Source organism: Cinclus cinclus, chromosome 4, assembly GCF_963662255.1.
Source record: "Cinclus cinclus chromosome 4, bCinCin1.1, whole genome shotgun sequence".
Classification (NCBI taxonomy): Eukaryota; Metazoa; Chordata; class Aves; order Passeriformes; family Cinclidae; genus Cinclus; species Cinclus cinclus.
In genome coordinates, this window is record NC_085049.1 from 71,186,124 (window position 1) to 71,201,590 (window position 15,467).

General features: G+C 41.6%; 1 protein-coding gene across 4 annotated transcripts in view; it reads left to right on the plus strand.

Moving 5' to 3' along the window:
- Positions 1-15,467, plus strand: part of TBXAS1 (thromboxane A synthase 1) — a 246,495-nt gene that overhangs the window by 22,592 nt on the left and 208,436 nt on the right. The window contains exon 1 of one of the 4 annotated variants that reach the window (XM_062492482.1): positions 4,455-4,505. The exons of the other annotated variants lie outside the window; for them this stretch is intronic. Within the exon in view, the coding sequence (XP_062348466.1) occupies positions 4,498-4,505 (8 nt within the window). The 5' untranslated portion in view covers positions 4,455-4,497. Of the gene's footprint in view, positions 1-4,454; positions 4,506-15,467 lie in introns of those variants that run through there. 4 annotated transcript variants of the gene reach the window in all.

Below are 15,467 nucleotides of genomic sequence, written 5' to 3' on the forward strand. Positions count from 1 at the left end.
GAAGTTCACTTTTCCATATTAAAAAATTCTAGTTAAAACAACATTTTTCTACCAAATCAATTCTTTATGTGGTATGGCTGAGAAGGTTTTGATCAGAGGCTTCTTGCCCTAAATCTGAGTTTGCTGCATCATTAAAACACGGTCTCAGACTTGTATGAGAACCAAGTTCTGTTTACTTTGCTCGATTGCCCTGGTAAAGTTAGGGAGCAGCAAAGAAAAGTTCAATAAAAATTTCCCTGACTAAAAACTGCACATGAATCAATTTAAAAAAAAAAAAATCTTGTATTTGTATAAGTGTTTCCCAAGGTGATTTGCTTATGTCTGAGCATTTAGGCTTGCAAGTATCTATGGAGCTTGAACTCAGAGCTTTAAGGAAATGAAAGCTGTGTTGTAACATGGCTGACTTTTTTTTTTCTTGTTTTTTTTTTTTCCCCAAAGAAGTAAATTATTTTAGGTGCTTAGTTCTTTTGAAAATCTGGATTTAAAGGAGGTGGTTAACAATGGGAAATCTTGTCACAATTTTTGGTAGCGTGTCTGATTATTTTTCTAGGTGATGCTTTTTGGGTCGAGTTATAGATCTGACTGTAACATGTAAAACCATTTTGGTAAAGTTTACATGGACAGCCTGTCTCATTAATTATCCAAGAAATTCTGAATTCTTAAATAGCACTTCTAAGCTGATTTACTAGTGCAAGCCCTTTAAATTCATAGACTGAATTTGGCATGCATTGCTTAGATCAGTGATAAAACAGTATTATGGGGTTTTTTCTTTCTTACCTGAGAACATAATTTTCCCACATTTTAACATTCACACAGACATTTTTCTGACTGAAAATGTTGTTAAACATAATATTGATACAGTAAAAGAGCAACCCACACAGAAACCCAAGCTGCATCATAAATCCTTCTCTGAAGTTGCTCACACTGGTTATGTAAATAAAAGAAAATTGATGCTGTTTGCAGAATGTGATGATATAGGGGAAATTTCTCTTACATGATAGAAATTGTGTGTGTCTATGTGTGCCCCTGTACCTGTCCCCCCACCCAGCTCTTTGTTGTTTTGGTTAGTTCTGTAGCTGATAGAGACACCAGAGAACCACCCCCCGAGGCGGAAAATGTCCTTTCTCAAGGTTTCACAGAGGATCATTACAGCAACTGTTTTGTCTTTTACTTGCTTGGGAAAGACCTTTTGACTGTAAAATATATTGCTCAGTTGAGGAGGAATTACTGTATGTAACCAAACACTAATGACTTTCCTTTGAATCTGGTGGGTTTTGGTTCCAATTCCAAATAATGAATTGGATCTCCACAAGCTAAGGGATGCTTCAACCCCCGTGACTGTTGATCCCCAAGGAGGCAGTGATCCATCTATGGGGGGTTTATTTGTAAATGCATTGCATTTGTAAATAGCTGGTGGCCAAAATCATTATCATTGTGTTAATTTAAAGATCAGTCAGCATTTTCAAGGGCCGGGCAATTTCAAGAGCTTTCTCTGAGCAAGTTGGAGGCTTTGTCTTCGTAGGCTCTGAGCAAATTGTAACAAAACACAAGAGAGCTGGTAAGAGTTTGTGGAATCATAATTAATTGACAATGGTTTTTCAAAAATGACATTTTTCAATTTAAAATAAGCTGTTAAAACAATTTAGAAGAGTGTTGTGATAGTCCCTTGACACATGTGGGGAGCTTTGGGTTAAACATATAAATAATGCTGAAAAGACTATATTTAGTTCCCGGCTGAACCAAGGACAACTGAAAAATTGAAGGTCAAATAACAAAACGAAGAAAAGAAAATTATAGCCCTCCTTGTTCTGTTGGGCGGCATGCTGCTTGGCAGCCGTGAAGGTTCAATACTGGAGAATTTGTCACATACAACTATTTATGATTTGTACTTTAGGCAAAGCAAGTAAGCATGAAGTGTATGTACTTACTGACAGCAGCACATCACTGAGTCCTGTCACACTGAATCTAGAGAGCAGCTCTGGAGTACTGCAGAATTTTGGGAGGGTGGATATCAAAAGATCTATGAAAACCCAATTAAACATTCAGTCAATCACAGCCTTCCCCATGCTCTGTCTTGACCCTTAGGCTCTGGCAGTTTCTGCTTGGAATTGAGCTGAAGTGTAACCATTAAGGTGCTAAATGGCGGGCCAAGACCACTGCTTGTTTTACTATTTTTATTTGTACAAGCTTTTAAAACTAGGGAACAGGAAGAACTTCAGTTCACTACTAGCTTGGGAGAGCTTTCAGTCTGTGCTTGAGCAGGAGTTTGTTTAAACAGCCCAAGTGTAGAGCTCAGTGCTTCCAACTGCAGAGACAAGGCCATGAGCTTCAACCCATCTAAGATGACCCTGTAATGGTGGTAATGGCTCTTTTCCTCCCTTGTGGAGACACCTCGTGCCTTGCTGATCCCGTCAGGATCCGAGGTACGTGCCAGATCTATTCCCTTCACTTAAGAATAGTATCTCACTTGAGTGGCTGCAGGTAGCACAGGCACTGCTGGAGCCACAGGACCACAGCTCAGCAGGTCACGCCTATTTATTCAGCTGAGAATCTGCACAAGGATGGCGAAACTCTGAATGCTCAGCCTGCTGATACATTGATGGAGATTGTCAGTGATGTGATTTCTGCAATCATGTTTATGCGATGTTTCACTTGACCTAATCTTGCCAAGCCTGATCATGCCTGCCTGTCCTCTTGCACAGCTCCCAGCATGCCCAGAGCACTTTCCTACTGGCCAACCAGGCCACAGTCCTGGGGCCAGATCCCTTCCCTGGAGTATCTTCTGGCCACTGTGCTTCAGACATGTTCTGACTGTTCTTTTTTTATTAGGAGATTTTGGTAGTACATGGTGTAATTAATTATTTTCAGAGCCTTTATTTCATTTAAACTAGTCTCCCACTAGCCTCCCTCTCCTCGAACTGCTTATGAAACCTTATTCAGTTGAAACTACAGGGAATTACCTCACTGAGTAATGAAGTTTTCAAATTGACTAATATACTTTAAATTAAATGTGTGTGCACTTGCATGGGCAGTGTCTATTCAGACAAAGCCTTGGCTACCAGTTTTGTGAAAATCGAACACATTTTTAGCGGTGTTAAATAACAAGTGGAAGTACACGTGGTCCAGCTTGGCTAGCAGCTTGTCCCAAGATGAGTGCACTCAACTCTGAAACTGCAGCATTCAGAGAATGCTTCTTTTGCTTAGATGGAAACCACGTCTTGCATAATTTGTGTTTTTGCAATTTCACTTTAAATCTAGGCTTTGCCTGTCAGAGATAATGGGAAACAATTATTTCTTTCAATTACTAGCTGGCTGTTGTTTACATTTCCTATGAGCATCTCTCTCTCTCTCTCTCTCTCTTTCCCCCTCTCACCCCCTCTCCTCCCCCCATTCCCTCCCTCCCTCTCTCTCTCTCTCCCTTAAAAATATTCTTGTGCATGCTGTATCTAAAAAGAAAATCAAAGTAGAGGCCCAGTAATTAGGGCCATTCTTTTAGCAATGAGTTAATCTCTTTGCAGAAGCAAAAAACAAATTGGGATTTTCCTCAGCTGAAGTCCCAGATGATGCATCATTTTTGGTCTGGTTGTTTCTTCAGCTCCTGAATTTAAAACATGTTTAATCTTGACTGTGTTTCAGAAAAAGATGTAAGCTCAGTTATGGTTATGAAGATTGGTTGAAGTCTTATCCTGGTGAAGGCCCATATAAACTGAAATTGAAATTTGACTGAAGAAAGTTGTTTAAAGCACTGATTCTTGCAAATGCCTCTCTCAATAGACAAGTTTCTAACAGTGTTTGTCAATTCTTTTTTTCATTCAGTGTTACAAGGAGCAGTGACATGAACAGTGTATCTTTTTAGTAGTTCATTTGTTCTGCTCTACATTTACAGCTTCATTTCCTTTACCTCCAACTTTAACACATTATTTGCAGGCTAAGTCTGAGTTCATAAGCTTGGATATGCAAGCATATGCTTTTTTGGTTTTTTTAACCACCAAGATATTAGTGATTTTTGTGAGGAATCCCTGGGTAGAACAGGGAGTTCAGCAGTGGCAGAGGTGAATATGGGTACAGCTCTGGCTTTGTTTTAGTATATGAAGTTTGACACTTGTGCATGCACAAGAAGAGGGAGATAAATTACTGAAACCATAATTTCCCTTACTGTTAACTACCAAAAAAGAAATTAAAAGGGAACTCCCGGTCCTCACTATTTATGGAATGTGAACACAGCATATTTTGGAGTTGTTTTTGAAGGGTCATTAACCTTACTATCTAAAAGCAAGCAAGCAACCAGCATTCTTCCAGCTGTCAAATACAAGTTAAATGGATTCTTTTAAATTAGTTTTTGTCTTTGAAGAGCATTTTGTTGTTTATGCTTAGTCTGTAAGGGTGCTCAAATGCCTCAGTTAGTCAGAGCCAGCCACATCAGGAGAAATAATCTTTACACAACATGGTATCTAGCTACACATGCCTTTGTGATGAGAGAAATATACCTTTCCCAACATGATCAGGTAAGAAATACCTTCCCAGCATAGAAGGCTCGATTATGATCTTTATTACCTTACTGTAAAACAAGAGCAGCACCGCTGAACTCCGTGGAGTTGCTCTAAATTGAAGTATGAACTCTGAAATACATAGCAGAATAAATTCACTTTATACAATTTAACTTGAAGAAGACAAGTCAGTGTGGCAGTCCCAGCAGGATTAATAGCATTCAATGAGTTTCAGGGCTTGTATATCCCAGCATTATAGGTAGGCTTGGGAAACTTAGTTAGCAGTAGAAATGTCACTGCTCTTCCACAGAATGCTCTGGTAACAGCCAAACCTCCTAAATAATCATCATGCCTACTGTTCAGTGTGTGAATGCTGGGAACAGAAGTGTTGGGGGAATCTTTCGCAGTTCTGGCAGGAAACGTGTCTCTTGGAGAACAGGAGACTTTCCACTGGTGCAAGTGCTTTTCAAGACCTGTCTCTTTGCTGAGACAGCCATCTGGCCATCTCGGAGGGATGGCAGTTTGCGGTGCAGTGCTGCTGGGGGTGGGTGTTATCTTTCCAGGTGGCAAGGAAAGCCTCTCCTGCTTGCATGCCATTGCCATCGGCACAATGCACAACTGCAGGCTTTTGAATGCCCAGATTCATTATTCAAACTCCAAAATATTGTGCAATCTTTTTGCAGACTTTTTTTTTTTTTTGGCAAGGAGTGGGGGTAGCCCTAACCCTGGTGACTCCCACTATTGTTATTCAAGCCATAAGCATGTCTTTACTTGCTCACAGGTTTCAGGACTTTGAGACTGCTTTTGTTCTACCAAGCAAAGACAAGCCTAGAAATAAGCTCTGGCTAGGGCTCTTTGTCTGTGCCCAAACTTCACTGCCTTATGCAATCATGCAGTTTTAATATTGATGCTTTCAGAAAAATCCAAATAATGAGGGATTCATGATAAAGCTGTGAGATTTTGTTGCCAGGTTTATTCTTGTGGAGCAGAACTAATAAAACTTTAAGGAAGAACCCTTAGCCAAGTTTTTAAAAGTAGGTTATTTTTATTGTGAAAAACAAAATTAAAAACAAAGAAAGAAACCCAAAGCTTGGAGATTGAAATTCAAGTTAATTTAATTTGTGTGGCCAGTGGAGGCTTTTTGGTGAGCTGAAACCAGGCAAACATGTCAGGTGCACAGAAAACAAAGTAGTATCAGTATGTTGGCTATGAACTGATCTTGGCTTCCTTCTCCTTGCTTGCATGATATTACAATGAAAGTTGGCAAAAGGAAATACAATTGCGCATGATTAGATATTGACAGCCAAGGAGCCTGACTTGCTGTTTACAGAGGGGAAAATGAGAAAAAAAAAGGGGGGAATAAAGCTTCCTATGTGTCTTTACACAGTCCTGGAAAACATGAGGTAAAAATATGTAAGAGAGGCTGTAATACCAATCTGATTAAACAAAAAAAAAAAAATCTCCAAAATGTTCTAATGAAAAAAATACTCTGATTCAAATTGCAAAGGAAAATCCTTACTCCATCTGTGTGTGCTGTATTCCAGAGAAATTGAAAAATGTATGGTAACAGGAAAGGGGGGGACAAGTCTTTCCCTTTCCTGGACGTTTGATATAATTATTTAGCCAATTCTGAGAGAATCTCTGCATGCTCTTAAAGCTTCAGTCATTTCTGAAATATTGATCTGAGAAGGTCACTAAATTCCAGAGCTGGTGAGATCAGGGTAATGAGATCAGGTGACAAACCCAGTGGAACCCACTGATTTAGTTGTTTAGACACTGTAACCAAACCATGACCTTCTTGATCCCCAGCCTCTTTGATCTAACTGTGTGAAAACACAGCTGCTTTTACTGGGTATTGCACATTAGTGTGCATGTAGGCATTAGGGGAACTTCTCCTGGCTCTTATGTTAATTATTCTGGTGTCAGTTTATAAAAATGAGTATTTCCCACTGGCTGGGCACTGGAATGGGAAGTGGTCACAGCACCAAGCCTGACAGCGCTCAAGAAGCATTTGGACAATAGTCTCAGGCACATGGTGTGACTCTTGGGGATGGTCCTGTGCAGGGCCAGGAACTGGACTCCATGATCCTTGTGGGTCCTTTTCAACTCAGCATATTCTGTGACTAATCAGTGATCAAAGTCTCTTCTAATAGATGGGTCAGTTCAGGCTGCTGTGACTCCTGTGCTGTGCACAGGCAGAGGAACCCCTGGCTCCCAGGCTTTGCAAGCAGAGACTGGCAGGTGCCCCATTCCCATGCTCAGTGCCAATTCCTCAGTGCCTGCTTTCCTCTGCATCTCTCTGTGCAGTGCAGGCCACGTTACTGGTGTTGAGCAGAGAAAAGCCTCCAGTGTCTGCCCTGGGTTCCACTTCTGTGTAAAACTGCCTGTGGTCTGGGTCTTCTCAGGGATGAACCCGTGCTTTGCAATCTTTTTGTCAATCTTTAAATTTCTCTCAGTTTGAGGTATCTGTTTTCAACATCTCGATAACACAGTGGCTCTCTTTGAAGATACTCTGCCTTCAGCTCTTCGCTGCCTGTGTCTGACACTGCCAGAGTCCACATGCCATTTCCTTCCACAGCAGAAAAACTGGTATGGAGCAGAAATTAAGCCTGCTAAGCTGTGCCATGCTCCCATGGAAATATATGCCCAGATCCATATGAGATCATGCACTGGAGCCCAGCTGCTTCCTGCCCCAAGTTTAAATACCGTGAGCACAATAGTAAAGTTCCATGATGTATGGATGTGACCTGGAATCACTTAGAGCAGAAGAGCGGGATGGAGAATTTATGTCTAGCCCAGGGCACAGCACGTGGGCTCCTGGCTATTTGTGTACTGTTGCCTTTTCACTTGCACACAAGCTTATCAAAATGTTTTTGCAGGCTTGCTCCAACTTTCCTGTGCAGCTTTTAACTCTTCATTTGGAGATCTTTGTGAACTCAGCAGTAGCAGGCAGTGCTCAGAGAGGATGAGTAGTAAAAGCTCAGTTGGAGCTAGGCAAAAAACCCAGGCTGCTGCAGAGCTTGGCAGGAGCTGGGAGCCCACAGCACTGTCTCTGCAGGCATGCTGGCTTGTCTCCTTTCCCCACAGGCACAGGAGTAGAAGCATTTAAAAATAAAGAGGAAGACAGTATGGAGTGTCAGTGTTGTGTCCCTCTGAACATGATCTGAAAGTATATTCTAGGGAGGTTTAAAGCTGATTAGAAATGTGGAGTGGTATTAGAAATATAAAGTGCATTCAGAGAGGCATCACAACTCCCTAAAAAGTCAAGCAAAAAAATCCCATGATGCTTTCTCTCCCCATAAACAAACACTTCCATGGAGACTGTTTATGGGGTAAGCAAACCTGGCCCCACAGTACTGAGAGCTTAACTAAAGATGAAAAGATAGTTGCTGGTCCAATAGTCTTGACTACACTGAAGTGAAGGTTAGTTCATACACTCTATCATGTGTACAGTAAGCAACAATTTACAGACCCTTAAATTATGTTTTGTGTTTAGCAGAGAGATGGTTGTGTTTTTTGAGCAAGACAGGCAATACCTCAGGCTTTCATCCAAATTGAAGTAAAGAATTGAAGCACCTCCTTTTTATGTTTTTTCTGTTTGTTTTTAAAAAAACAGTCTCATCCACTTTGTATGTAGCATTTGCACAGTGCAGGCATAAAAAGTGATCAGGAGAACAGTCTCTGCAGGCACTGGCAGGTTTTTATAGTGTGCACAAAACTCTGGAAGAAGCACTTTTGGGAGCATTTTCCCCTGGCCACAAAATGCTCCTTTAGCTGCAGAAAAAATAGATTACTTCAAGGTGGGAGGTTTTTAGTTTTTTCATGTGTGTGTAGATGTTTTATGGTAAAATTAAGTAATTGAAATGTTATTTTTTTTGTTTTGGATTGGTTTGGTTTTTTTCCTAGTGTTTGTTTCTTGCTGTGGTTACCTATCGAGCACCAAACCAAATTGCTAAACATAGTACGACACCAAAGCAAAATTGCCAAACATAATCCAGATTCATACCAGGCCAGAAAATACATTTTTTTATTTTATTGTGAATATCTGAGAAATCAGCTGAGCATTTGTAAAGTACCTGTCTGAGCTCCTATCAGGCTGACTTCTAATGTGGTTTTATATCAGAATTTGTATTAGGAAGGAGTGTGGAAGGTATTATTTCTGCTGCTTAGCATTATCTGTATGAAATACTCACCTAGAACAGAAGACCTAGTTGAACATTTGAAAGAAAAACAGCTTTCAAAGCATGCACTTTCTCTCTTCTAGGTTAAAAGAATTATGTAGAAGGCTTAAGCAGTTAGCTGTATTCTGCCCTTTCATATAATGCAATAGGGAATGATAATTTATTTTTGTGTTTAATATTATGCAGCTGTGGCTGCAGAAAATCTGGAAACATGCTTACACCCATATGAGAGGCGTGCTCCACTTCAACTGTCTGTTAGAGAGATGGAAGAAGTATTGCTAGAAAACTCCACAGAGTGCTATAAAACTGTGTCAGGAGTGTGTTGCTGCAGGGATCAAATAACTAAATCTGCAAAAAGCTGCTGTCTGCTTTTCTGGTAGGATGCATGCAGATAATAGTGTATTTTTCAAAGAAAATTTTTTAAAGGCCAAATTTGACTGGGGTTGTAAAGTCACCTTGAAAAGTAATGAGTGCTTTGTGTTTACTTGCTTTATTACTTGTATGCAAATTGGATACACACACATGCATAGGAAAGGTATGGCCAGAACGTTTTCACATGTGACTCTTGAGGTGTTAAATCAGCCAGCACCGTTAAATGGCTGCAGGGCAGGAAATTGGAGCTGGGTCCTGGAGCAGTGCAGGGTGAGGCTGGGCTCCCTAGGGGACTACTCACTGGAGTCAGAGGGAACTTTCATGGAGCTCTCTCTCTGTAACACATGGTATCATGGCACAGTATGAGTCAAGGAAATAGATTTCAAAGATGGTGTAGCCAAGGGAAAATTGGGAGAATCAAGAAAGGAAGGAAGTCAATACAGACGTGCCTGAGCAAGTCACTAAGAAAATGGTGTTTCCGTAGAGGGTGTTGGGAAACTGTGGGGACTGCTGGTAGTATTTTCTGCTTTACTAAAGATGGAAACACTTAGTTAAATTTAAACTCCTCTAACTTTCAGCTATCTGGTTCTTATAGCAACCCTGTGAAGTGCATATGTGATATTGAAATGGATTCGACGGGTTGTGATGGAGTCTGTGGGATTAGAGTTCACCTTCCCACAATGGTCCTCTCTCTCTGGGCTGAATTTTAGGAGCCAGTACAGCTGTGCTTGGCTATGGGCATGCTTCTCTGAAACTCTCCCTGGAGTTCAAAATGCCACGGTCTTGCTGGCATAACACTGCCAGCCATGGGCATGTGTCAGCCCAGCAGGCTGTTGGTATACCTCCCCTTTTCATGGGATCCTGGTGTTAGGCAAAAAGTAAACACATAGTGGGAGCCATGCAGGAGAGAGGGATGCTCAGGAGGGAGAGAGTGATGCCATGAGAGGTCACATTTCTGTAGGCTTTTCTGTATGCTTTGTTCTTCCCCAGTTTGCAAGCTGTGTTAGAGAAAAGGGCTGATGTTCAGAGATGTCAGGCTGTGCCAGAGCAGAGCTGTGTTCTTACATAGCTCAATATAATGCTGTATCTGGGAAGAAAGCCTGAATTATTCACTCACTTGCATAACTGCATGTAAGAGTGTTTATAATCAAGGACTTGGGCTCTGTCCATATTTATGAATGACCAGGGCTGAGTCTGGGCATAATTCCAGCACTGATACTTTGTGAGTTGCACAACTGTTGTGAATACATGACATTGCTGCTCCATGTGAGGCCATGCGATGGACGGGACATCTGGCAGAGTCTGTGCTCCCTTCTTTGAGCAGCTCATGCACAGAGGGGACTGCTACTGTACAAGCACAAAACTCAGCACACTTAGAAGTCCTTCCAGTGATTTAGCTAGCCACTGTCTTTGTCCAAAGCAGAGATCCTTCTTCTCCAGACAATACAACTAGTACAAGCCATCCCTTGTATGTGCCAGGAGCCTATCTCCAGCAAATAATCCCCCCACTGCAGTTATTGACTCCCTTGAGTACTAATTGTTCACTCTTTTTGACTTTTATTAATGGCATGTGGATATAGGGTCTTTACTGTAGTTGATGAAATGTTGGGCAAAGTGTTGCAATTAGTTCCACAGCTGCTTTGGTCATTGATGTAAAACACTTGTACTTCTCTAGAGGCCACTTTAAGTGGGAATCTGATCCAGACCATTATTACCAACCCCTTTTCCTTTTGCCTTCAGGTGAAGGAGTGGAAGTCTTGATGTTACCTTGGGGAGAAAATTAGCAAAACGGATGTGTTTGTTTCACTCACACTTCAGGGTTCTGCTCCACAATGTGCTCTTCCCAAACCCCAACTGGACTCCCCTCACAGGGGATCATTCACCCTCTAGTTACCACTTTGCAAGGATCTAGTCACAGGCAGTCTGTTTGTTCTATTTTCCTCCTCTTCAAGGTCTCCTGTGTCAGGTGGCTGGGTCAGAGCCTCTGCTGGCAGGACTAGTCCCAGAGTGGGTCTCCAGTCTCTCCTGGAAGTAATGAGGATCCTGTCAGGCCCCTGTGTCTGACTGTGTGAGGCATGAAGCAGTGAGACCTTCCTTCTCTGCAGATCCTGTGGTCTAGAGCAGAGGACTGCTGCTGTTGTTGTATTCACTATCAGCCAATAGCTGCTGGCCAGTGTTCTAGATGAAGGCTCTGCCTGCTGTACTTACATCCATCCAGTTTGGGTAAATGCTGGATTAAGCAAGAGAGGCAGTGAGAAAATGTCATGCTGATTTCCCAGGAACAGCGTGTGATGTATAACTTCCTTGTCTTGTCCTAAATGAATTAACACTGCTGTAGAAAATGGAAAAAGCCCAAGCCTCTCTATTCTTTCTCCTTGTACATAAGAGGAGAGGGAATTTGCCTTCCTGACCGTATGATAGCAGGTCAGTAGATTACTTCTGAAATTACACAGAATTAAGGATGTAAAATAATGTTTCTGTGGTTGCATCACATACTCTAATTTCACTTCCCTATCCAAAGTAATCTTTTATCTTGGGAAATGCAATTTCAAGTATGTGAGAAGTTATCCTATTTTTTTTTTCTAGAAACTATGTGTAACTTTGGACAACATGAAGAGTTTGTTTTGAGGAGGAAGTATGGTTCCCAATTGTAACACATCACTTGGGTCACTTGGTCATAAAAATATTCTATTGTTCCTCTTCTGGAGATACAACAGAAAAGCAACTCTGTTGCTTCTAGAAATGTGCATATACAAAACACACAGCAATAGAGCTCTGAAGGAGGTCACCTTCCAAACTAGTTTCTTATTCAACTCCTTTACGAGTATATTTTTGCCCAAAGCCATAATACAGCATGTTGTTCAAGAGCTCTGCTTGAGGAGTTAAATTCCTCATTGTTCTCCAATGGCTGACCAGGGCAGCATGGCATTGTCTGCATCTGTCAGCAAGAACAAAGTCCAACCCTAAGTGGTTAACTTCCTTGGGATAGTCTGTCACCAATTACCAGGAATGGCACTTCTCTTTGAAGACTAGCTCTCTTTGGAAGGAAGATGGTGGTTGCTGTTTTTAGAAAGAAAAAAAAAAAATACCTTTACTGAAGGAAGAGAGCAGCTCTAATAGGATTTATTTTTTTTATCAGACTATTTTTTTGCACTATTTGGGTATTTCAGTGATTATTACAGTACAGCTCTTTTTTTCCTTAGGGGATGCTAGACTGTTCCTGTTCCACAAGCACTTGTTAGTTTACTTAGGCATTAAAAGGGTCCTTATGAATTTTGATTATCCTAAAGTACTTCAAAGTGTCCCTAGAGGCTCAAGCTGCTTTGAACTTAACCTTTTCTGCCCAGTCTTGTCATACATGTGAGCCCAAAGATTTTAAGCAAGAGGTCAGTGATTCTCAGTCCTTTTAATACTTCGACCCATGTTATAACAGGAAAAAATAAACAAATTAGATTCATTCTGATCTACCCAGGAAGAAAGAGAGGTGATGTTTCCAGTGGGCCTTTTGTAACCCTCTCCTTAACTTACTAGCTCTCCTGACCTATTAACTAGAACAAGCAGGGAAAAAACCCAACAAACCCCAACTTTTAGCCTTGTTTCTAACAGCTTTTCTTTAAAACGTCTTTGGTCCTCAGGACACCTTGAGATCTTAATGGTTTCTTTATATAAAATTTGAATAATGAAGCATGTGAGACACTTGCAATTGGAAAAATATGAACTTTAATAAAGCTGGTCACGCTGCTTGTGGGCTGTGTATATCACACTAAAGTGTGTGGCGAGATCCTCTGCTGGGACTGTTCAAAATAACTCCAGTGACTCCAGCAGTGCTCTGCTGATCTGTGTGAGGTGAGAATCTGGCTCACATCCTGTATTATCTTGCAATGTGACTGTGCAGCTGTAACACAATCTTATTCAGCTCTTTGGGTTCGGGGGCAAAAGAAGTGCCCATGGTTATTTTTGGAAAAACATGTCATCAGAGGGGTTCATGTGATTCTCTCTCTCATATATTTGGTTTTTTTATTTCTGTTGACCTTGTTAATGTGGTTTAACTCCAGCTGGCACCTAAGCCCCAAGCAGCCACTTGCTCTTTCCCCCACTGGTGGAATGGGGAAAGAATCAGAAATGCAAAAGTGAGAAAACTTATGGGCTGAGATAAAGACAGTTTAATAGGTAAGCAAAAGCCACGCATGCAAGCAAAGGAAAACAGGGAATTAATTCACCATTTGTCATGGGCAGGTGGATATTCAGCTATCCCCAGGACATCAGGGCCCCAGCACAGATAACAGTGACTTGGGAAGACGAACACCATCACTCCCAACATCCTCCCCTTCCCCCAGCTCTGTATGCTGAGTATGGTGCCCTGTGGCACGGAATGTTCCTTGGGTCAGTTGGGCTCAGCTGTCCTGGCTGTGTCCCCTCCCAACTGCTTGTGCACCTCCAGCCTCCTTGATGGTGGGGTGTGTGGGGGACAGAAAAGGCCTTGACTCTGTGCAAGCACTGCTCAGCAATAACCAAAACATCCCTGAGTTATCAACACTGTTTTCAGCACAAATCCAAAATACAGCCCCATACCAACTACTGTGAAGAAAATAAACTCTATCCCAGTCAAAACCAGCACACCTACATGAATTATTTTGGTGTTTGGAGACTTTAAAAAGACTACTTTGGTATTTTTTCTTCCCTTAATGGAGCTGGATAATTAGTCTTTTCCTCTTTCTATTGCTTCATGGTGTTGGTAGTTATACAGGTAAGGCATTATTTTGCACATGATGAAACACAGCTCTTGCTTTTCTTGAAAGGTGTGCCTGATCACACCTCTTTTCACTTTCCAGGTGTCTCTACACAGCTTGCATTCTCCTTCACTGTTTAAAATAGAAGTTGGACTGCTTGAGGGTTTTGTGGGTCACGTACTTCTCATTTTCCCATCTGAAATCTGAGCTCTCAGACCTTACAATCATCTTGGCCACAGATAATTCTGACAGTTCTTTTTCCCGTTTTGACCCTTTGCTTCAGTTCCTAGGCTACAAATGGAGCATGAGGGCTATTGGAGTCCTTGGTATCAGGTTCTGCTACTGATCCAAAAGCCCTTGAACATATGCATCCTGTTTATATGCCAGTGTCTCTGATAGTGTTAGGCAGGAGGAAATTTGGAGAGTCAGTTATTTTTTTAAGCACAAAGTGCTGCCTCTTTCCCTGAAAGGCACAAGCTTAAAGTTTGGAAGCATGAAGCGACAAGGTACAACTGGGCATTATCACCAGCATTCTTTAAACTTTTTTTATTTGTATGCTTTTTATCTCCAGCATTTCTCCAGTCTGAGAAGGTCAAGCAGACGCCACATGTACAGTGTAGCCCAGACAGCCAGATGACACAGTACAGTTTTGATTTGAAACTCAGACTTCTGCTAAGCATCACGGGGCAAACCTTTATCTCTGCACGTAGTCCTGAGGGGTGTGGGGAAGAATTCATGCCCTCCGTCAGTGGAGCTGATCTAAATTTTCCACTGCAGTCTTTAACTGCGAGCCTACTTGCTACAAGAGTCTTTTCTCCAAAGAAACTCTCAGACTCTGCTATGAAATGGTTGATTCACCAGCCCTGTACAGGTTCCTCTCCCTCATCTATTTCTTCTATGAAATTCCATTGCTGTGAAGCAAGTGCTGAAGCCTCTTCTTGGTGCTCACATAAAGGCACATGAAAAGGCTTCGTGTTCTTTTACTATCCCATATCCTAATGCAGTGCAATCGCGACCTTGGTCCTGCTAGAATGAAGATTGCCCATGCCCCAAGCTACTGGCTTGCTCCCAAGAAATATGTAAACCGTAGAGGTGGTTCTTGCAATGAAGAGCTTTGAAATAAGACATCGTCAGTAGATTGTAATGTATTTAGTCATTTGGACTGACATAGGTTCTGGGTTGTAGCTTGCTGTTAAGGGAAAAGTCTTGTCCCTTACAAAAATCCTTAAAATAAAATTTCTTTTAAAAGCATGAGGTCATCTCATTCTGTGGAAAATTTGGTTCATTTGTCTTCCCTGCTGCAAGGTGTGCATAAATCAGACTGTGTTATGATAGAGGTGCTCACTGAAACAAATTCCTAATAAAAGAATAAACATGGAAGCAATCCATCTGTACCCTCCGCATTCCTTAGTGAATCCTTTCCTTCCTAGAATCACAGCCTGGAAGGGAACTGGTGGGGTTGATGGGGCATACCACTTGCTAGTAAGCACTGAGAAATGAGGAGTTAAGTTAATTCTGTTTCCCAAAGAGTAAATCAGATTCCCAGTATGCTTTTATTTTGCCAGCCAAGCTAATCCAGCCCCCACAGGTCTTTGGTTTCAAAAGCTGGGGCACTAAAGCAATGTGGAAAGCTCCTTCCATTAGTTCATGTGTGTGTCATCTGGTCTTGTTGGTTGCAGTGTAGTCCTGAATTTAGC